The 25,110-nt window shown below is 36.1% G+C and overlaps 1 protein-coding gene across 1 annotated transcript; it reads left to right on the forward strand.

Moving 5' to 3' along the window:
- Positions 1 to 23,179, forward strand: LOC139131941 (cyclin-dependent kinase-like 5; the record flags this gene model as incomplete). The annotated part of the gene is given in 11 exon segments (XM_070698267.1): positions 1 to 91; positions 5,270 to 5,459; positions 8,545 to 8,625; positions 9,709 to 9,857; positions 12,120 to 12,741; positions 13,928 to 14,086; positions 15,502 to 15,706; positions 16,662 to 16,697; positions 17,366 to 17,580; positions 18,095 to 18,259; positions 18,727 to 23,179. Coding segments are annotated over 11 exon segments (2,291 nt in total), but the record flags the coding sequence as incomplete, so codon positions are not given.
- Between the last annotated feature and the right edge of the window lie 1,931 nt (positions 23,180 to 25,110).

Consider the following 25,110-nt stretch of genomic DNA (forward strand, 5'->3'; position numbering starts at 1 on the left):
GTTTTGCTCGCAATCTGACAGGTAGTGGTAATGCAAATTACACAGACTATGTTGCAACACGGTGGTATCGTTCTCCAGAATTACTGCTAGGGTAAGTTTTATAAAGACAACCAGTGTTTTTTAGCTCCCATAGCCATATGTATATATGGCAATGGAAGCTATTCTTATAGGCTAGGGAAATGTCTGTATGTCTGTATGTCTGTCCGTCAACATCAAAAACTCCAAAACCGCTGTACATTTCATCTTGATATTTGGTGTGTACGTTGATGATGGGCTGTAGATGAGATTTTCTTCAAATGAAGTTTTCATTGCCAAAACTATGCAAATTAAGTGAAAAACTGTAAAAACAGTCAAAATTGAAAAAACTCAATAACCACTGAGCAGATTACATGAAAAATTAGCATGTAAGTACTTTGGGCTGACATGAAATGATTGTGCACATCTTGGGTCAGTATCTTGGACTTGCTATTTTTCATGAATTTTTTTGTAATTTTCTCCATTTTTGGTCAAAAAATCTCCTGCTCTGAAACCACAAGTCCGATTGATTTGAAACTTGGTATGGAAGTGCATAGGAGTGACCTTTCCCAAATTTGGGCAAATCGTGGTGAAATTTGCATATTTTTAGTTTACACGTCCATAGACTCCCATGTATAAGGCAGATCTCCATAGACTCCCATGTATAAGGCCACGAAAAATAAAAATTTAGTTTCTCATCGTATTCATATTGCAAAAAGGATGCAGTGACACAATTTTTAGTCCCCACGGATGAAGTCCAGTGAGCTTATAGATTGGGTCATGTCCGTCTGTTCGTCCATCCGTGAGTCCATCCGTTCACACAGATATCTCGGATATTTTGACAAAATGTCATGTGACCTTGATGACCTTTGATCTCAAATATACATATTTGTCCATAACTCAGTAGCCACAAGTGAATTTTTTTCTTCATATATGGTATGATGGGACAGCTTATGACGCCACATATTGTACCTCATTAATTATGCACATATCTAATTTTGAGTGAGCCAATAGAGCTAGAGGTCTGATTTTTGGTATATAGGAAAACTTAGCAATACAATTTTTTTGACAAAATGTCACGTGACCTCAGTGACCTTTGACCTCAAATATACATATTTGTCCATAACTCAGTAACCACAAGTGCTACAGCCTTCATGTATGGTATGATGGGACACCTTATGACGCCACATATTGTACCTCATTAATTATGCGCATATCTAATTTTGAGTGAGCCAATAGAGCTAGAGGTCTGATTTTTGGTATATAGGGATAACTTAGCAATACAATTTTTTTGACAAAATGTCACATGACCTCGGTGACCTTTGACCTCAAATATACATATTTGTCCATAACTCAGTAACCACAAGTGCTACAGCCTTCATGTATGGTATGATGGGACACCATATGACGCCACATATTGTACCTCATTAATTATGTGCATATCTAATTTTGAGCGAGCCAATAGAGCTAGAGGTCTGATTTTTGGTATATAGGGATAACTTAGCAATACAATTTTTTTTGACAAAATGTCATGTGACCTCGGTGACCTTTGACCTCAAATATACATATTTGTCCATAACTCAGTAACCACAAGTGCTACACCCTTCATGTATGATATGATGGGACAGCTTATGACGCCACATATTGTACCTCATTAATTATGCACATATCTAATTTTGAGCGAGCCAAAAGAGCTAGAGGTCTGATTTTTGGTATATAGGGATAACTTAGCAAAACAATTTTTTTGACAAAATGTCACGTGACCTCGGTGACCTTTGACCTCAAATATACATATTTTTCCATAACTCGGTAACCACAAGTGCTACACCCTTCATGTTTGGTATGATGGGACACCTTATGACGCCACATACTGTATCTCAATAATTATGCGCATATCTCATTCTGAGCGAGCCAATAGAGCTGGATGTCTGATTTTTGGTATATAGGGATAACTATAGGAGAGAAATTTTTTGACCAAATGTCATGTGACCTCGATGACCTTTTACCTAAAATATATATTTATGTCAATAAATAAGTAACCACAAGTGCTATGTCCTTTGTATTTAGTAGGATGGGAGACCTTATGACAACACACGCTTTACCTCATTAATTATGTACACATCTAATTCTGGGCAAGCGAATAGAGCTAGAGATCTGATTTTTTGGCATATAGGGATTAATTAGCAATATAATTTTTTTTTCAAAATGTCATGTGACCTCGATGACCTTTGACCTTGATTATACATATATATGCATATTTCAGTAACCACAAGTTCTATACCCTCCAATTTTGATAGGATATTAGACCTTAAGATGTCACATCTTGTACCTCATTTATAATGCGCATATGTATTTCTTGGCTGGCAAATACTGCTAGAGGTCTGATCTTTTTTCCGATTTAGAACCATAACTTAGACATGCCTCATGTGTTTCAAATTGGGAACAACGACATAGACCTATGTGCCCATAGATCTCAACATATACACTCCAGTGATACTTCTTAATGACCACATTTTCCTGCCCCATCAAGACTAATACTCCTATTACAAGTGGGGACTATGTCATTGTCAATGACTTGTTGAGTTAATGGTTGTATCACAGTATTCGATATATCTAATTCTGTATTTTTTCCATTTTATATTCTGAATAATTACATTAAACATATTTCACTGTCTCCAGTACATTTCATTTAAGTATTTTCACTTCATGCACTTTATCCCTTTCACACATGTTCAAATATCTGACCAGAGAACAAACACTAAATAGTCCAGGATGGGAGCTACAGTGTCATTGACGCTATTTTTAATAATTTGTTTTTTTTACACTTTACATACTCCAGGAGTGTAAGTAAGCCGTAGTTTTTGCTGAAAATCAAAAATAGCCAAAGAATATGTTCTTTTATTTGAATAACTGTATGGTGTTACGTTTACCTTCCGGCACTTATTCTTGTGTATAATGTACACTTTGTAACATAACCAGAGGGTGAATTTTCAGATCATCAAGGTTGAGTAATCATATTTTAGTTTCTATGTAAAACTTATTGATTATCAATAGTTGTCATGGCAACTTATAGCCACTTCCCCACAGCTGTTGGAAAAGCGAGTACCAATTTGAAATAATGTCAATATTTCATTTGTGAAGAGGTCATATTTATTAATTGACAGAACTGATTTCATTTCAATGAATCAAAGTAGTGCATTGTTTTTTTTTGTCATTCAAAATAGCATTCACATTTACAACTGTATGTGTGGCAAGTCAGCATCTCAGATTGTGTTATATTGTGCAAACCACTTCATTGGAATTATTTTAAATCAGATGATAACATTTCTGTGGAAATGGTTTTACAATTGCAGAATATTGAAACTAGTGTTAAACTGTGGTGGGATCCCTTGAAAAGAGAAAATAATCATGGAATTAGCCAGCAAATGCATGTATTATTGTACATGATGTGCATGATATACTCAACTGTTCACTGTTTAGGTCTGTCTGGAAACTGTTATGAAGAACATATTCCAATCCAAAGGATTTTATTAAATTGAACACATACATAAAATACTAGAATTTCTGATTTCACACTCATTTTAGTGATGTGTGGAAATCATTTTTATGGCTCTGTGCAACTTATCAATATTAATATACCAATAGTAATTTGGTAGAAAAAAGATAAAACCTGAGAAACAGCTTGCAGTTTTGAATCAAAGTACTGTTCATGTGCAGATTTTGAAATGACACTCACCAAAGCAGTGTCACTGTTTTAAATAGTCGTATCAGGATATCTTGGTGATTAGAATTGCAAAATAGCTGTTGTTGTATTATCATGAAAGCATTATGCAAATCCACATTGTTTTGTAATGTGTCACCTGGTTGTTGGGTGGATCAGTAACCATAGCAAGTAAACAACAGTCAGGCAGGAAATAGTATCTGAGCCAAACAGCTGAGTACAATTATAGCCATTAACAAAAATCCTCAGGTCCGGCAATGAATAAGTGCATGAACATCCAAGAAAATTGAACAAGAACCTCCTACGCAAAGCCAAATAGAGCTAAATTTCTCTACTACATGTAATGAGCATACCGTATTACATCTATATGTTGACACTTGAGTTAAAAAGCTACTGAGTAAGAACTATATGAGTAAAATAATTCATAATCTTTTACTTTTTTTTTCTGTCTCAAACATTTGATTGTAAATTTCAACTCTTTTAAAACTAAATATTGGAGTATTTTATGGGATGGCAAGGTGTCTCTTTTTCATCCTCCTACATACCATTTGTCTATGTGGGTTGGCTTTGAATGGCATACATTAGCAACTTCTCATGTTGCTCAGTTACCATTCTCACATGTGAGTTGAAACAGCTGTAACAGACAGCATACTGAAAGGTGAATTTTATCCTGATGCAGTGAGTCATTGTGTTCATGCAAGATGTCACGTAGTCTAGCTATATATGGTGATATGATGGTGTCTACCACTATCATGGAAAATCCAACCCAATTATACTAGAGAAAAAAAATTGTACATCATAGAAAACAATTTATGTGATATGACTTAAATGTACAACAAAGTTTTGTATACTTATATTTGCTAGTGTTTTTTTCTCCGTCACTGATAGGGATATAATTAAGGTTTATTCTTACATTTGGCCAGATTTCTTTGTATCATTGGATATCAGTGGAATCTTTTAGTATCAGTGACTTCAACCAGGAAATGGAATTGCATTCCAAGGAATTCAGAAATGTCAATGAATACATTTGATTTGTTCTGTGGTGCATTAGACTTCAATAACACACAAATTTTGTAAGACAGGACATCACTGTATTCACCCAGGCAATAAAGCATGGTGATTCAGTGTGATTTAATGGAGTTTAAACCCTTGCCAAGCCTGTGCTGAGCATGTGAGAACAAAAACTAATGTGTTCATGGCCAAGCATTCTCGGCAGGGTTTTAGTAGTGGATGTAAAGTTTTTGTCGCAACTAAACGCATCCAATAATATTTCATTTGTATCAGTACTAGTGTATATATCACATTGATATACTAGTAGATGTAATATTTTGTATATCTTGACATCAAGAAAGATGGGCAAAAACTTGCTTTTCCACTCGAAATAAGATTTCGACTTAGTAGTTAACTATTTTCTCCAGAGAATGCATATTTGAACACTTGATTTTTGAAAGAAATTTGATGTACTGGTATGTGTGCAGTAATGCATCTGACCATTAACCTCGTGACTTTTAATTGATTTCATCATTTGAACAGGGCTGCATATGGTAAACCAGTAGATCTTTGGTCAATAGGATGTATCTTAGGTGAACTTAGTGACGGACAACCGCTATTCCCTGGCGAGAGTGAGATAGATCAGTTATATACCATACAAAAAGTATTAGGACCACTACCTCCAGATCAGATGGATATGTTTAGAAACAATCCCAGATTCTCAGGACTCAAGGTAAAGTGTGCATCTAGACTCTTTCACAGCAACTCATAAGCTGTACACTGACTGGTGTAGTGTGGCTCTGCAAGCGGCATAGCCAGGCTACATCAGACTCAGTACATAGCCAACGAGGTGCTGTAAGACAATCTAATTGTGCTTCATGAATTCCCAACTACTCTTTACATAACGGCCAGTTTTATGTTGATCATGGAATAGCATACACATATTTACTTGCCATGAGGGTAACAGGATATGTTTGTTTCCAAGGGCCTGTCGGTCAGTGCCTCCAAAACAGTCTTGTTCAGGAGGTTGTCCAATGGAAAGAGACTGTATAGGGGAGAACCATTTGATTTCTGGGGGGGATATGGAGGATTTGAGAAAAAAAAATTTGTCACCAGGTGAGAGAGAAGAAAAAAAAATTGATCCTGTCATGGCCTGAGAAAAAAAAAATTGTCATAACAGACAGAAGAGAAAAAAAAATTGTCACAATGCACCAGAAATAAGCAAAATTTGGAAACCTTATTCTCATGTATTCTTTGCCAGCGCGCCGCGATAGGCGGCACAAATGTTTTACCACAAGCAATTCTTATGTTTCTTTTCCCAGCACTTATGATAAAAGCATGCACTACATAGGTCTACTTTACACCTCAGTACACTCAATGTTTTCCTTCCCTTTTCTGACCCAAGAAATCATATTTCAGGATTTCTGTTGCAATATCTCAATGGCATAGGCACTATCTAAAGGGGACTATTTGACTTCTGTAAATTGTGAAAATTTAAAACACAAGACAGGAGTCAATAAACTAGTGTTAAACCAATATATTATTTTCTCAATATAAATTTGTTAGAAAGATGTAGCTTGACAATGAAAAATTGAGGAACAACAAATATAATGAAATACAATGTGTGGGCCTTGTTTTTCTGACCACAAACACCGGATCGCAAACATACCATATTCAGGCTTTTCATTAGAAGCTGGCAGCTGGAGAAATGACACAAGAAGGTCACAGATTTTCCGTTCCTGTATATTCATTTGTCTTCAGTCTCTGGCAAACAGAACTGTTTTTCACACATTGTATTGTCATTGTTTGGTTGTTGAATATTGTGACTCAAAAACTGATCATGCAAAAAATGTAAAAAATATCAGTGTTCAATGTCATTTTCAAACAGTTTTACCGAGTGCAAAATAAACTGAAACTCCTCTCAGATTGCACCATTAAACACATCAATTTCTCAAAATTCCCAATACGAGAGGGGGAACCCCCTCTCGTGCTCTCCCCCTGGGGTATTCTGACAGTTTCACTTAGTTAAAAAAATTAAAAAACACCTCTCAGATTGCACCAGACTGCACCATTGCACATATCAATATCTTAAAAATTCCATCCAAGATAGGGGAAAGCCCCTGTGACACTTTCCCCCTAAGCCTCTCTCATGTTCTCCCCCTGTACTTCAAATTCTGCCCGGTCAGATATCCTAGTGAAAACCCTGTCATAATATCCATCCAAATTAAACAATATACTATATGGTTAGATACTGCGTGAGCTTTTATATCTTTATTTTATTGTGACTTTGAATTTCATTTTGATGTGTTCACCTTTTTTGAACCATCATGAGATAACTGATGATAGTCTAGCAGGGTACATCAGGATTTGAAAGGTCTTTACTGTTGCTGTATTTTGTAAATTTTACAATTACATGTATTGGTATTAAACTTTTCTAAGTGGGGGATCAGTCAAAATTTCAGAGTTAGAGAGGGAGGTTACTGAAATTCATCATAGTTGGCGGGGGGGGGGGGGGTGTCACTCGAAATTTCGGAGTTTCAGGCCGTAAATAATGACGGCTCCCTTTACAACGCATTACAAACTTGATGACCAATAAAAAAAAAAATTTGCACTGCTACTCCATTTGAAAAAAAAAAATGATGCAGGTCTGACAGTAGAAAAAAAAAATTGCTGTCACTCTGACAGGAAAAAAAAATTTGCTTCCATACCCTTTTCCTCCATACCCCCCCCCCCCAGAAATCAAATGGTTCTCCCCATATATAAATATATAGGTTCAGCATCAACAGCACTCTAAGACAAGTACTGACAAGTATGTGGTGGCCCATGTGTGTCAAAAAGGAACAGCAACTAGAAAGTTGACTGAGTGTTGCAGTGCTTTGTCTTGCAATTTCCACAATAGATTTTCCTCAAAACATCTATTGTAACACCATGTTGAAACTATTTGTGACATGGTATGGGAATGGGACTGACTGTAGAGTATGAGAATACATAATGACATGTCATTTCATAAAACATGCAGCATATAAATACAAACTCTGTTTTTGTTTCAAAATCTCGGCTTATTTTTGCTCTCCTAAATAGTTACTCAAGTATACAATAATACGATACATGCAGACTTGATGATGCAACTTCACATTTCAAATCAGAGATTCTGAAGTACACACTAGGTTCAAAATATTATCACTTAATGTAGCTGTCAACATCAGGACAGCAAAACAGAACAAACATAATTTGATTGTGACAGCATGAGACAGTAGAACAGACTGACTGACAAACTGACAGACAGGCAGACTGGCAGACTGATTGGCTGACAGCCAGACAAACATACTGACAGAGAGACTGACTGACATAGTACCGGTATAGATAGACTGACTGACCTCCAGATAGACCAACAGACTGACTGATGTGTATAGACAGACAAACTTACAAATAGACTTAAAAACTGATGGATGTATGAGGGGTAAGAGAGAAAAGGCAATTACTTATTCATTTCAAAATAATGACAAAATGACCTATGCATTGATATCAGCAAGACATCCCAGATCGGCTATATGTCATTTTTGAGGGCACAATTAAAGACACAGTAATCTAACTTTGATATCAGATACTCTGTTGTCATAGATACATGGAACTTTGCCAAATTTTATGATAGATGGAATTCACAGCCATTGATCTCACATCTTGTAACATAAATGAAGTGGCAGCATTTCTCAGAAATCTTGCATTCACAGATGACAATCTGTGAACTTAGTTGCATTTGCACAGTAACATTGTACATATTCATTGAACTCTGTATGTTTGTTTTAAATCTCTTACAGTTTCCGGATGTTAGCAATTTCCAGACCCTAGAACGCAGATATTTTGGTGTACTCAATGCAGTCATGTTGGACTTTATGAAGGTTTGTATAATATCAACATTTCATTGCATCCAAAGGAATGAAATAAAGTTAATATTTTATTTGTAGTCTGCTTTGAAAACATCAACTGTTTCTTAATGAATTAGGATTTATAATGAATGGATATAAATCAGTTACTAGCTGACAGAAGTGATTAAAATTTATCTCATTAAGGTTTTAAACTTATAATTTTAACTCAGTAACTCAGTTGCAGTAAAATGCAAATATCATAAAAAAAAGACAGAAAGATCAAACAGCATGATTCCTATTTGCCATACAGCCATTGATATTTACATACCGGTATAGGGTTGTTCACAGATTATCTGTCCATGCATGTCTGAATTCAGATGACCTTTACAAGAATAGTTGGTATGACGAGGTCATGTCCCTTAAGAGCAGCTGCTGAATTTATCAGCCACGTGTAGATACTCAAAGAACAAAGGTCGATATACCGACAGAGTAAATTACATATCATTAGATATGTATTCATCAGATGTACAAATGACGTATTCACAATAATAGTATGAATGTAATTTCTGATGATTTTGCAACTGACTCTGTTTGTAGATATCAGTCCTGCTATAGCTAGTGAAAGTGTTCCAAGTATGTTTGCTTGATGCCAAAGCTTTTTATTAAGGACTTGTGAAGAAAGCAAAGGAAAAAACATATCAGCCTGAAACTGCCTTTTTTGTAATTTGTTAATTATCAAACAGGAAATCAAATCACCTGTGTGACTTGTGTCAGCATTGTATCATCTGAAAAACCGCTGGAAATTATCTTTAAGGATGGTGAAATATCTTGATTTCACCAGATGCTGCTGAAATTTACTAGAAATGCAGTGTTTACCTTCACTTTTCAGTTCAACAAAGTATCTTAATTTTCCCAATTTGCCAGAAAACAGGATCTGACAGAGGCATGGTTGAATACTGTCTTTTCATTTATTTACATTTCCTCTTTAAATTTACGTATTCCCTTTTTACATCCGCATGATAAAATCATACAAATTAAAAAACACTATTTAAAGAAGGTGCATACAATACCATTTACTTTCCCTTTTCAACTGATGTGATTTTTTTTACCACTCAGAACACTCTTAAGATGGATCCATCGGAGAGATACACAATTCAACAATGTCTTGATCATAAAGCATTTGAGACAGACAGGTTAATCATCTCAAGGAGTCGATATGCACCAAAATCAGCTCGCAGGCATGGCTTAGATGGGCACCAGGCCAAGTAAGTATGATATTCCTGCTCTATACTATTTCAGCTAGATCAAAGAGCATTATGATGGAAAACTTGATACGAATCTTCGCTGTCACAATTTGCATATTTATCAGCCAATGTTTAGTATCAATCTGTGGCACTAAATAACATATGAATACTGATTTCCAATAAATTGTAAATGCTAATTGGAAAATGGAAGGTAATTCCCTAGTATTCATCACCACTGAGATGCTTTTGACAAAGTGGAATATCAATCACATGAATGTATGAGAATAAACTGAAATGCAACATATCTGATAAATCTTACCGCAAGATTTCTGTTCCTTGAACATTGCCCAAAGAAAGAGAAATAAAGATAGTACTCAGATTTCATGCATACAATATTAAAGTGTTTTCAGTCAGTTGTGCAAACATTCTACAAACAGTGGAATGTGATTGTTTTTAGCTAACATTTGATATTTGTATTTTACTTTATCTGAAAGACAGTTGTTTCATTTAGAGAATGAAAATGACAGAATATGTACTGTAAATTCCATTCTACATGGTTTAGAGAAATTACTGTAGGATTTATTCTCACCATATTAATATTTTAGACATTTTTTCTGGGATTTGAATTCATGATTTTGCAATTAAAACAAAAGAATCTACCGCTACATGAGTTTTTCACTTACATTTTTGAGGATTTCATTGCCAGTGAAAATAGCAAAATAAAACCCAAATGAATAATTAATTACTGTATTATTGTCATTTTCAACTGTGGGAATATGTCCTTTTAAGTTCTAAGGGACAAGATCTCATGACTGCTGCGGTAGTGCTAGAACAATTGGCCAGAAATCTGTTACACATCTACAATATACTATATGAACTCACACGCCATTATGACTCAAAATTATACTCATACCCAAGTTTCTGATTTCCATTTGGCATGACCTTTGAAAGTCTCTTTGCAAAGCCGACCATCCCCATTTTAAAAGCAAACTTGAAAGTGTGATTGATGAGGAATGGTTGAGATTGCGATTGTGTCCCAGGAATTTAATTTAACTCATATTTTTTGAAAGTTTGTCAAAATCTTTATACCATTGTATTAAAGCCTTCTTACAAGGTAGCTGTGCATGTGCAATAGGTCTTCTGTGGGATGAAAAGGGCACACAGTGTTTTACAGACTCAGTACAGTGGCAGTTGTGGTACAAACAAACCCATGTGTACAAATGCCTAAGGAAATTTAATGTATTTCTGTGGGTGTTTGTTCATATGGTTTTGCTTATACCCTCGTTGTTGGAATTTAGGGCTCAAACCATAAGTTATACGGTACACTGTGCTAGATGAGGATCGGCTGAATAATGTAAATTGGTACATTCTAATATGCAAATTAAATACTTCAATGACTAGTACAGCTTAACTTCAGCTCAACTATCCAGTAAGGTGGCACATACAAACCCCAAATATTAAGATTTATTCACACTTATATTTGCAGGAGTAGCAGTAAGACCCTCATCGATATTTTACATGTAGGGTCAGGGGTTAAAACTTTACGATATAGTTTGACAATTTACGGAAGCAAAATGCTGAAATATATTTCAGCAAATCTACTACTACAAATCTACAATGAATTGCTAAAATGAAACCTATTAGTTGTCCATTCAGTGCATACATGAATGCCGGTTATGAACGGCTTTTGAAATGTATAAATTGAAGTATGTAGCCAGTAGTTTTACATTGTGTGTGCAGAATGTCTTCATGTAATATAAACAGACAAGTCTAGGCATATGGTACCAGATTTCAAACTCTGATTAAATTGAGATGAAGTAACAGATGCCATATGGCTGCACTCAAAACTGAAGAGTTATTATAAAGGGCAGAATGCAAAAGTGAAAGTTTATTAAAATGCTGTATGGTGTGTTTATCTTCAAGCAAAAACATTGAAATTAAAAGACTAATTACTATTTCATATCTGAAATATTTATTTCTGATCATTTTTGTTCTTGAAGAGCATTGCAATTATGCTATGTGTATGTATACAAAGTAGGCATTTAGACTGCCAAATTTCATGTGCAGAATGCCTTATGTGTTGTTGAGAAAGTTGTAATGATTGTTGTTCTGCAGTCACTCACTTGATTCAAGCTGTCCAGGGTGACTCACTTTTCCCAATTACCTTCACATATCATCATTAGAATAATGAAAGGCCACATCAACCCGTATATGTAGCATCAATAAAGAACTAATAAGACCTCGATAGATCAGACATTTGACTGCACTTGCATTTTATTACAGAAATGAGAACGATACGCCCCGCAGCGGCTTCCATACAAGACCCCCTACAGGACTGAGCACAACACAAGAGATGGTTAACGGGGTCAGTGAACATTTCCCAGAAGTGCCCCCAACTAATGCACAGATACAGGAACAACCTCTGCACACAGCAAAACACATACCGTACTTGAAATACACTAAAAGTGAAAAACATTTATCTGTGACCGCTGTGGACAACAAACAGTATGATATGAACTCCAACAATGCTGATGGAAAGCAGCATGGGAATGGAGACACAAAGCATCATGGGAATAATTTCCCTGAAGTCAAGTACTATGGGGTGAATTTTGACCCCCCAGAGAATGCTGTTGAGGACAGAAATAACAAACACACAGAAGACAAAAAGCAAGTGCCCTCAAGGACGATGACAGAAATGTCAAAGCAACAGTCTGTAGATAACAATGAACCATTGACTGATAGACAACCAAAGAAAGCTGTCCAAGGTGGTGTCCCTGTTTTAGAATCATCACCTAGAGACAGTGACAGCTCTGGAAATACTCATGATGACATTGAAAACATTGAATGCACAGATACAAGAAATAAACATGCCGGGAGCCCTCCTCCAGAGAGAAGACATGTCAAGGTAAACAAACAGAGACAGACAAAACAAGGGATCAAAAACCATAATCAATGCTTTCAGGGTGATCTAGCAGGTTATACATGTATTACATAGTGGCAGAAATTACCCACAAGTCTCCCAATAATGCCATTGAAGATTACCTCTCAGATAACTTTTTATTTCTTAATCATAAAGTATAGTGAAACACAGGCATTGTGTATTCACATTGTCTTATAAAAGTACAGGTAGATATTGCAATAAAAACATCAGTTATGACTAAATAACCATAACAAGCTGAGCAGATATTGCTAATACTTTTATCTTTTGGAGGCAAGTACTGATCCACTGAGGTGGTTGTCTTCTATTGAACAGCTAACACGTAAATTTCTTTTACCATGTCCAATCGAAAAAGTTTGTTTTTTGTTCAATGAACCAGATGTTACTGGTTGTCCTGTCTTCCTGTAAACCAATTTGTATGGCAGGCTTCTCAATAGTTCGAACATAGTACATAATTGCCATCTCCTCTCTCAATCACGCTCAGTTTTCCAAATAATTCCAGATGGGGAAATGGGAAAAGACTGTGTTTGAAGATAATTATTTATCATGTTTTCACATGTTTTGTTTTCTAAACCAGTGAGGCATGCCCTTCTTCATTCAAGAATCTTTGACAGTAGAAATCAGAGTGCATTGTGGGATAACTTTAGTTCTGTGATATGGTAGCAGTCTAAAGTGGAAATGTTTGTAACACAAGACTGTTTTGCCGTTCTACTTAGCCATTTGATATTGTGTGTTGATGTGAAAGTGAAAGAATGGAGGGGAGGGTTGCTCCAAGGGGGAATATTATTCTGCAGTAGTGCACAGTTTGTGTTTTCAGACAATTTGTTCTGTAGAGGATGAGACCAGTGAAAAGTGAAAAAGTTGAGAAAAAGTTGCTGTCATTGGGAATTTTTACAGGAAGGCCTGTCATTTAGAGCTTGTGAGCTGCTGAACTGTGTTTAATAGCTGGGCTTTGTGCTATTGGAATACAGCATGCAGTTTTCTTTATCAAATGAACTAGAAAGATTGTAGGCACTCCCTGATTGAGACATATATACCATATCCCCTGTTTAATCAACCACAGCTCATTATGTATTCAGGTGTGCTAATTTTATACATAATGACTGATTGTAGGGACTGAGTTGTCATTATTTTCTGTCCTGCACACACACAGATAATGGCTGGTACTGGAGCAGAGAATGAAATCAAACGGGTCAGATCAAGTGTCTTCAAGAAGAAAAGCAAAGATAACTCCTCTGAAATGCAACAAAGAATAAAACTGCCACTTGCGCAGGGTCTTCGCAGTGAAATGCAAGATTCTGAAGTAATACATGTAAGTGTTCAGCTTGCAGCGATGTCATCTGGTCAACATGTCATCGATAACATTACTATAAAATTCACTGGTTTTATTGATTTTCTGTACAACGTACAAAACAGGATTGAATCAATCAATAAGACCATGGCCTGAGGGATGGATTTACCATCCTGAAAATTTCTTAACAAACTAGCCAAAGGCAATGAATCTTTGCCAGATTGGGTTATTCCAGAATGTTAACAGTATAAAACTGGGTATTTTCTGCATGAGTAGGTCTACTGAATCTGTGTGGTTTTTAATCTGTGGTGGTAAACCCTTCCCCAATCTCCCAGGAAAATACAAATATTCTAAGTCTGTTCCTGTTATTCCTAAATCACTATTTGATGTTCAGCACTCTGCCATAAGTGAAAACTCTTTGATTCAACCAAAGTCCCTCAAGGAGGGACTTTGATTCAATCCTATTGTTATTGTGGTTTTGGTTTGATCTGTGTTCAGTTACATACATGTAGGAGTTGGCAGAGTTGAAATTAAGGGAGACTCTCTCACGTCTTCTGGTTTGTCATGTAGCTAAATACCCCTGACAAACACAGATGTGCCTTTCTCGGTCTGGGTAAGCCATCCTCAGGCCATCTACCGGTATAATCCAGCTGGGCACTAGCTGCACCAATTTTCTGAGCAGGGCTACAATGTGTGTGAAATCAAAGCAAGAGAGAGCTATACTGCATAGCTAACAAAGGGCTGTGAAAGAGTTTGAAGATAATGATGCTCATGTGTATACAAATGTGAAAGCAAATGTAGATGATAATAAGAGATTAGTTACTACAACGATAGAATATTGTAATGCCATCCTCAGGCCATCTATAATCAAGCTAGGCACTAGCTGCACCAATTTTCTGAGCAGGGCTACAATGTGTGTGAAATCAAAGCAAGAGAGAGCTATACTGCATAGCTAACAAAGGGCTGTGAAAGAGTTTGAAGATAATGATGCTCATGTGTATACAAATGTGAAAGCAAATGTAGATGATAATAAGAGATTAGTTACTACAACGATAGAATATTGTAATGTGCATGTTATCTCATACACTAGGACTGAGGACTTTGGTTTATCAATGCAACGATTTTCATTCAGCAAATTGTATCAATACTTGACAATGGTAATTTTGATTTGTGTGAGGTGGTGGTATCATATCAACATCAGTACCAACACGATTCCATACTTGTGGCTGTGCCATGAAAATCCTGGATCATCTATTGAGTCCATGTGTTGATCATCTAGGGGACATTTGTCAGTGCCAATATGGTTCCATTTGAAGTTTCTGTAATATTGCCAATTGCAATCTAGACCACCAGTACATGTATCTGAACATTAATCTGAAATAAACTGAATAGATACTGAATTTACCCTCATCTACTTTGTATTTTACCTCTGACAGACACCAAAAGAAGATATCTATTCGCCGACAAAAAACAAAGAGAAATACTTCTTTGAGAGAGATAGAGATAGGGACAGAGACAGAGAGAGGGAGAAGATATACCAAGGTGATAAGCCAACCTACGCTGAAAAGGTTCAGTATGGAATTGGACCTGGACAGATGGGAACATTGCCAAGAGAGAAGAGAGCAAAGAGCCAGTATAATGGTAATAGTACTGTCTTTGAAAGTTTGTTTTTGGTTTTTGGTTGTTATCAGTTCGGGTGTTTTTATGTTTGTGTACTGCTGTGCTGTGGCATTGAGTTTTGTTTTTGTTGTGTTGCTTTGCTTTGCACCTGGTGTTGCTGTGTGTGCTTGATAGGAGTCAAGTGACCCTGTATGGAGGACTGCATTCACCAGACCATGACTGCATACCTCGGTGTAGTAAGCGTAATTTTGCTGACTTGTCTTGGCATGCAGAAATGCAGTGCTTGGAATTTCAAAAGCCAGAGTAACTTGTACCCCTCGTTGTGAAAATAAACCTTTGACCTCATACTTGTAACTAAGTGCCCAGCAGATGTGTTAAATCCTGTGTGCAATACACTAACAAATTCAAAGAATTAAAACTGAACAATACCATACCTGAGAAGTCCAAAACAATGCCCCCAAAACTTATGCATTTTTTTACTCCCAAAACTCTTGGTTGAAAAATCTAAAGATAGAAATATTAGTTTGTGCATTAACTACCTATCTTGGTAAAGGAACATTATTCTTCAAAGCCGACCAGATAGTCCTCATGAATTCTCAGAGGTTGTAGTTCACTAGAACGTTATCAGTTTCTGAATATACCCGATAATGAGCGATTCAGCCATTTTTAACAACACCTCACCCTTTACATATGCTTACTGAAGGCCCAATATCTTTTATTTAAGTATGGAAATGAGACCTTATGAATGACCTTGATATTAATCACCTTCTATAAAAGTACGTATTCAGGGTCAGATAACACTTACATATTCCTTTTCTTTCTGTTTCATTGGTGTGTGATTCTTTGCTATTTTAAAATGCATGCTGCACATCTTTAATTTGTTAAATTCCTGCATGTGTGTACATCACCCTATACTCACTGGGACAAGCTCTGTCGTCTTCTAAAACAGTTGTAATATTCCCCCTCCCATTTCCAGATATGCATAGTACCCCAGCTCAAACACCTGCACCAGGTAAGAAACCAATCACAGAGGGTGTCTCATTCCATCTCTGCACTTACGTAACACAGGCTATGGTTGGACAATAGTTTCCATAATCAGACAGTTTCCTCTGAGGCTTTCCTATGCTTTTTATAACACGGCATTTCACATCTCCAGAGAAGTGATAATGTTTAGAAGTGTTTGGCTCTTCTCTGAATGAAATCATGAGTATGTGATGTAACAGTTGCATGTCTCTCATGATCTGTGACTCCAGTGAAGAATGCGCGCAAGAAGAGAGAATGAATAACATAAAACAATCATTAAAATGCATGTTTGGAACGTCAAACGAAAGGAGTTCCTTATGATGTGGTAGAGGGCGCTATAACAACAGTTTACAGCAAGACAGTCGATAGCTGAAAAAAAACCCTAAAAGACAGTTGATAGCTTTCATACCATAGTGTTATCATGTTTTCCATGTCCTTTTTGCTATCTTAGCTGTCTTTGATGAACCTTCAATATTCATCTCATGAAGATAATTCACTCAGCCTGTCCTCAGATCAACGAAATAACCACCAGATAATTAGAAGAACTCATTCACAAAGACAGACAGACCTTGTCATATTTAAACTTTGTGAAGGAGCAACTAGAAAGAAATCTATGGAACTTTGATACTAAAATGTGACTTTTTAAAATTTATTTAGATTTTACGATACAGAAAGAGTCTTCCAGCATCATTCATGGTAGTCATAGTAAATATAACACAACTATCAATACGTCAACATGGGGCAATACTCAGGACCAAAACACACCGTGGAGACCCAACACTGAGATGAGAGAGAGGGATCCAGATATCAACAGCCAATGGAGGTTATCACAGGCTGCTAACAGAAAAAAGAAGAAAAAGAAAGCTCAATTGGTAAGTGGTCAAAAAGTGTTTTCATTCACCATGGGAGATTTTTGTGCAAACCATTATAGCAAGTATGGAGGTAAGAAGATGGATTGAATGTTGGGGAGCACTCAGTGACTGTTTGCACATCTTTCACACTATTCTTGTCATGCAGAGAATGATGGAAATCCCCGAATACAGTAAAATCTATTGTCAACTAGACCAATTCATATTCAGTAAATGTACAATGTAACAATATTTATTTATTGATTGATTTATTTATTTTATTCATAGCAGGAGTAACAGGTTTCAATTGCATGCATTGCAATCATAGCCAGTATTTCATTCTGTAATCTTTATAGCACAATCTATTTTATATTTTGTATTTGTTTACCATGTCAATAGTAGTTAAATACCCAAAATATTACAACATTTGAGGAATTCACCGTCAGTTCTTTTCAGAAAATCATTTTTCTGGTTTGACCAGTGAGCTCATTTGTGATGTCTTCTCTGACCGTAACTGTTTGAATATATTTTTGCACAGTTTTTGATGGGTCCAGATAGCAGTGATCGACTAGCCATGCAGAAGGCCGTGTATGGTGTCAGCCAAGCCAGGCATGCCAGAGATTGGGACAGAAACCTGGACTTCAGAGAACACAGGCAACCTAAACCACTACGCAAACTATCACAGACCCCTACCTCAGATAAGGTAACAGTTTTCATTCATGTGTCCAGGTTCTGAACTTAAGATCTGTCAACTCTGTTCTTCCTGTTAAGGTAGTATGCACCTCGACAGTGAAAGACCTAAACTTTTGCTCAATCTTTCAACTATTCTCTTTCAACATCAATAATAACAAACAGGGGTCACTGTGCAAAGTTTGGTATTAGAGAAACAAATTACCTAACATTTACTGATATTTGAAATTCAAAATGGCCACCTCCTAGTGTTAACTCCATGAAGAAAAATATATTTTTTGATTTTCAAAATACTAAGACTGTGAAAGTCTTCCTTACTCCAAGAGCTTCAAAATGAGATGAGAGAAGTATTATAAAAATTGAAAGTCCGAATATCTGTCCCCGTGGTGCGTTCTACCTTAAGATCCAACTTGGTTGTGCAAACAATGTTACATTGATTGAAAAATCAATAAGCCAATGTATGTGTTTGCTGTATTGTAGAGTATGTACATGGGAACTCCAGCTGGAGGAAGACTGCAGCCTTTGCAACCATCAACAAAACAACTTCCATCAATACCATCCCAATACAGCACCTCACAGTTCCACACATCAGTTCAAAGGAAAAACTCCAACGAACTTCAACAGCTAAATCAACAACATTCTAAAATGGATGTCGACCAGAGGACTGACATACGAGGCCCAATTCTGCCTTCTAGACCATCAACGCCATCGCATCTAGAGGATGTTTTGGCCACCGACCTGAAAATAGGTGACAGGGACGATAGTCGGATGCTGCCGAAAAATTTACAACCGATTGTAAAGAGTGCTAAGGGAAGTAGGTTGCCAAATTCCAATGGTATGAAAGAAACTGCAATCTAGTAATTCTTGTATCTCATTACACTTGATCTGCGTGGGCATGTCGTCAGCTGACCAACAAGTGTTTCCCACTTTGGTGTGAAGCCAACATCAAAGCAGTCTGTCAGGTCTGATGTCAAGGAGCTCTATCAAAGTCATACATTTTCGATAGATGAATATGATCTGATAAATATCTAAAATACTCGAAATTCATGTTATATGTGGCCACAAACTTCTGAAGCAGACTAAAAACTAGTTCCAACATTTACATTTACGTCACTAGGGGGTCACTTATCAGTGCTGTGATAACCTAAAAAAAGGGTCAATTTGTGGGCGGGTAGTATTGCCGTATTATCTGATGTGGAGTCCAGACTCCAATGAAACTGGCTGAGATATGTCACCATGATATGAAATTTGAGATAAGGGAAACACTTGAAATGACTGTGTAGCTGATGCCAAGCACGTAACCACCATCAACATATCTGTCAATTTATGAGAGTGCTACTACAAACAGTGGCAGAGTATTTTTAGATGTTTGTGATGGTGTCTTACAGTTAGCAAATATCAGTACACAGAAAATGAACAAAAACTGATTTTGAAAAGGTGTTTTGTATGCCAATATCAGTCAGCAATGAGATAAGTGTATCAAAACGTGATGTCCATTTTAGGAAAGAGTAGTGAGATGGAGAGGCATGTTTCAAATCACTGCTATGCAAACTAGCAGTTTTCTGGTGAGTTAACTAACTGTAGAGGGCGACATTTCCCATGACAAGCAATTGACGGCTGTGTTTATGCTATGGTTCCAAGGGAAAATACAGATTTACAACATAGGAATTTTTAAATTTTCAAGAATGCAAAAAGTATTGTACTTGGATATCCAAGTACATCTGTTCATTTCAGACCACAGTGCTGTGTTTGGTACTACAGTCTAGATTTCGGTGATTACATAGATTGCAAGGCAACACTAACAATACAGTGTTTCTTTTTTGCCTGAAAGGTTAATGCCATGGTTTTCAGACTTTATGCATTGTCCTATTTACTTTCAATGTTCTTGGATATGTTGATTATCAAGTGATATATTTGTTTACAACTCAATTTTCTGTGCTTAACTACAACAAATTTATGTTGGATTGATGTAATGAAAACGGATTATTATACACAGTGCAGCGGGTCATTTTGAACCCTTTGCCTCTATCATTGCCAGGAAAGTTACTATCAAATTTTTTTTGCTTCAATTATCATACGGATGATAAGCAGATGAAAAAAATGTCTTTCTATTGTGTCACATGTGGGTGTAAAATAACTAGAAGTACTTTGATCACTAGAAATGCCATTACAATGTAGTATTTAGGTGGTCATGTCTCTTAGCAAAATTTGTGCTAAATCGTTATTTTTACGAAACAATTATTCCTGATTTTGGTCTTTGATATTAGTCTTGAGCAGAGGATCTCTTCTGTAAGTGATCATATCCTATATTGGTTTTGGTAAATTCAGCAGAAAGAGGCATTGATTCATGCAAAATTACTGTATTTAGTGGTAGACTGTTGCTATTTGTAAATTAAGTTTCCGTATAATGTAGACAGAGAGACTGCGAAAGCTGTCATTGTTAGTTGTAATGGTGACCACACTGAGCATGCTCAATTTTTTTTCATGTTGTAATTCCCTACAAACTGTTTTGTTATGTGCTTGCGTTTTAATGTTTGATGGAGAACACATTCAAGAGATTTACCTGTTCTTCTGGTGATTTTGTTGATATGACCCTTCCTAAGTGTGCAGTGTGATCCAGTCGCAGTGATGTTTCCGATTCTTTCCCCAAAAATATGACTCCATCATTGAATACACACAATGAAAACAAAAAACTATGACAGATAATAACTTTTTATATTTTGTAAACAAAAACCAAACCAGGAATTCCAAGACTTAGCAGTGGATGTGTGAGTGGATAGTTACAAAACTCATGATGTTTATTCCAAATTTTCTGCAAGAGCGGGCTGTTTTCTTGCCATGCAGAGAAGTTGGAAAAAGTTTCATATTCAAATATAGGATTTTTTCCATTCAGCATTTGTACATAGACCTCAGACATTAATTTCTTTATGAATCCATAACTAACTACTTACACAGGAACATTATTTATTTATTGATACCATGTTGATCTTAATATTTGTTAAAATTAAAGAGTATTACCTTTTGTAGAATTTCTTACGAATTTCAGGTGTAAATTCCATTTTTCCGTTCTTTCAAACAAAGTGTAAAATTTGTTTTCCATCAAATGACTGCTTTATCTGCTACTTAATCAGTTTTTACTATTTACAAAAGTTGCTGTAAACTATTTTCATGTTGGTTTTGTTTAACTTGCTAATAGGATGATAGTTATCAATGTCCCTAGGTCATGCTATATATTATATGTAGCATACTATGATAGCATTTTGCATGTGGAGTTACCCGGGTCAGGGACAGAGTACCTAACTTGTCAAAGAGGTCACTGAGAAATGACAAAGTGAGTAGCTATAGTCCACTTTGGACTGGACTTATTCATTATTGAAACAAGTTCATAAATTAGCTCCCCAAGCCCTGAGTTTTGGTAAGTCTAGAACAGGTTATTCAAACACCGAGAGAACATTACAGCTTTTAACTCTTTTTCTCTTCAAGCTAAATTACTGTACAAGTGAAACCATGTTCTATTTTTCTATCCAAAGCAGTCATTTGATGGATGGTTCAGCCTTGAGAAAAGACAATCGCTCCTATTGACATCAACAACAACATAACAACAACCACATCAACATTTGTGTTTCACTTTGACGATACCCAAACAGCATTATCTTGATGTGTCTGTACTCATCCAATCATTCATCGGTCTTTAGCTTTAAACTTTCAAAAAACCCCCAACAGTTGGAAACAGTTCAGTGAGATCTATCAGTCACTGTGTTGTACATTACATAATTAATTACATAGACACAGACCAGAAGTATCGCAGACATGGTTCAAGTCAGTGAATTTAACCTGTCTACCCACATAGATGGCTTCAAACACCCCACATTATGCCATAGATACCTTCAACTACCCTACTTTACCCCGTAGGTGGCTTCAATCACCCGCATGACCTTGTAGATGTCTTCAACTGAAAATGGTTAGACCACAGTCCCTCCAGACCAATGTGTGGAGTTACTGTGGTTAGACTATATCAAAGCGTAGTTTTTGAAAGGATGTAAAAGTTGTTTGCAGGAGCTTGCATATTTTATTTTGAGTATAAACATTTCAGTGTTTGCTGAAGCTATTACAGCAATGTGCAGTGGCTCTGAAGTTTACATCCGATTAGAAAATCTCTGCGGATGTGCAGCATGCTCAGAATTCACAACAACTTAGGGAGTCTGTTTGTATTATTCATTTATATAGGTAATTTTTGGCCACCCAGTTGGATAACAGCTTCCGACATGCTGCACATCAGCCCCAAGATTGTCATTATTTACAGCACCTTAAGGAGTCTGAAACTAAGGCAATTCTGATTGGCTGTTTAGAAATATTCAATAAGAACAACGAATTTCAGTCAACCAATTGGGTAAAGGCTTCTGAGACACTCCATATTAATTAGCCCATATAATAAGCCTTACTTACAGTTTGTTATCCCAAAGTCACAAATTTCCATTTCAAATCTTCTACATTGCATTCAGTTCAAAACAAACGTTAAGATGGTAGGGTTTACAATGACTTTTATAAATCACTAACTTGAACCACTTCTAAAGCATACCACAATCTACATCAATATCATGTGTAACCACAAACCAAAGATACAAGCTATACATGTCTCTGAATGTATTTTTCATTTCCTCACAGCTTCTCATGTTCATATCATATCTCATGTTCTGTAGTTTTTGTATTTAAATATTCTTAACTTTACAGATTTCTATTTTCTTGCATGGGGGTTGTATGTACAAGTGTATCTTCCTAGTGTTTTTACAGGGCCATCTTTTCAAAGTCTGGCACCTTGCCTCAGTCTCATATGTATTATAGTGTGTAATTTCCTTACACACACAGCATTTGTATTTCCAAGTGTGGAAAAAAAATAAATTTATATAAACCAACAACTGTATGGGAAATAGAACCAGCTTTGATTTTGTTTGATTAATGTGTTTTTTTTATGTATTTGATCAAACTCCCAAACCCCAATGCTGAACAGAGAGATAATCACCTCTGTTATCATTTTGAGGAGAGGAAAGCAGAGGTACGGAAAGGAACTTAATAACTCTCTGGAGAAACAAAGCAAATCAGGCTTGTTACTGCATTCCATATTAAATAACTTCTGGCTTTGTTCTGTCAATAAGTGTTCAGTGATAAACCATCCATTCATCATCACTTGTATGCCCTAAATTTGAAACATATTCTGTCAACACTAAACAAGAAAAAAATATTCAATGTAAACACACAAACATACCAAAATGTCAAGAAAAATTACAAACAATGACACAGGGGTAAAAACTAGTTCATATAATGATATGCACAGTCAAGTACACATCAAATTATAACACGTACAGCATGGAACTGTTGGAGCGAGGACTCAGGAGCTGTCAGTATGAATGGCTTAGGGTGGAGGTGTTCTGAAGGCATTTGCCAAGAGCACACAGAAATGTATTGTATCCCGCACCTCGATCGTGATTTTCAACAACCCCTCTCCCTTGTTCACAATTTTTGCCTGACCGCACCCCCCCCCCCACCTCGCCATACATTTTAAATATAACCATACATATAAATATAATGGCTCGGCATTACCAACATCACTGTCTATGATCACCATCTTTTAGGGAAGGCAACGATTTTGCCCTTGCTGTCACTCAAAACTAATGTACAAAATCACAGAATTAAGAGGTCAAGAGTATCCTAAACAGTGTTTATCACTGTTATCAATATGCCATGTAAGTCTTCAACTGTCGGGATAAGCAAATGACACATAAGGGAGGGTCTTTGTACAAACTACCTGTATTATTTGGGTAAAAAATAGCGCAGACCTTCGAGTTTTGATGTCTGCATTGATGCTTGTTTGATTTGAGCTCAGGGTTTATTAAACTAGATTTGGAAAGATTATGGTTCTTAAATCTAATTGCAGATTGCTGTCAACGATTACTGCAGTATTTTATGGTAAAGAGTAGGGACTTGTGAGGGCCATGAAAATTGTGCCGATGAGCATGGGGGCGCTATATCATAATTATATATATATATATATATATATATATATATATATATATATAATATATAATATATATATATATATATATATATATATATATATATATATATATATATTATATTATATATTTGTGTATGTTTGTGTATGTGTGAATGTGTGTGTAGTGTAAAGATCTTAGCTATCTTAACGATTTTATTGTGCATATGTATGCAGGCAGAGATTCAACGATTATATAAAATTCCTTTCAATGTTGTATCTAAAGCGGTTGGGGGAGGTGGGGATATATATATATATATATATATATATATATATATATATATATATATATATATATATATATATATATATATATATATATATATATATATATATATATATATATGTATGTATGTATACTTTTATCAGCAGATTAAGCTTATTTTCGATTATATAATTGTCCTTTTGTCAACATACAGCCACCTTGCAGATCACGTTTTCAGATTAAAATCCTCAGCAGGTAGGTAAGCTTATTCCAATAAAAATACTCAGCATTACATTCAGCTGCGAAACTATCTTGCATTGATTCAACTTTTTCCCCAAATAAATTAGGACCAAACATATCGAAGTGACAGTGAACTCGTAAGGTCAATGACCCTATGTAACTCCATATCAATCGAAAGTAAAGACAATTGTTTGTTATCCTGATCTTTTTCTGTTCTGTCTACACTTCTTTTTGAATGTCTGTGGAACTTTTGTGAATATGTTTGACCGTTGCGCGGATTGCTTTCAAGTTCTTTAGCCTTAAAGGCAGTCCGCAAGGAGAGAGTTGTAGCTGAGTATAAGTTTTCCGACACTTAGCCATGCTTGATTTA

The sequence above is a fragment of the Ptychodera flava genome, chromosome 4 (assembly GCF_041260155.1).
Source record: "Ptychodera flava strain L36383 chromosome 4, AS_Pfla_20210202, whole genome shotgun sequence".
Classification (NCBI taxonomy): domain Eukaryota; kingdom Metazoa; phylum Hemichordata; class Enteropneusta; family Ptychoderidae; genus Ptychodera; species Ptychodera flava.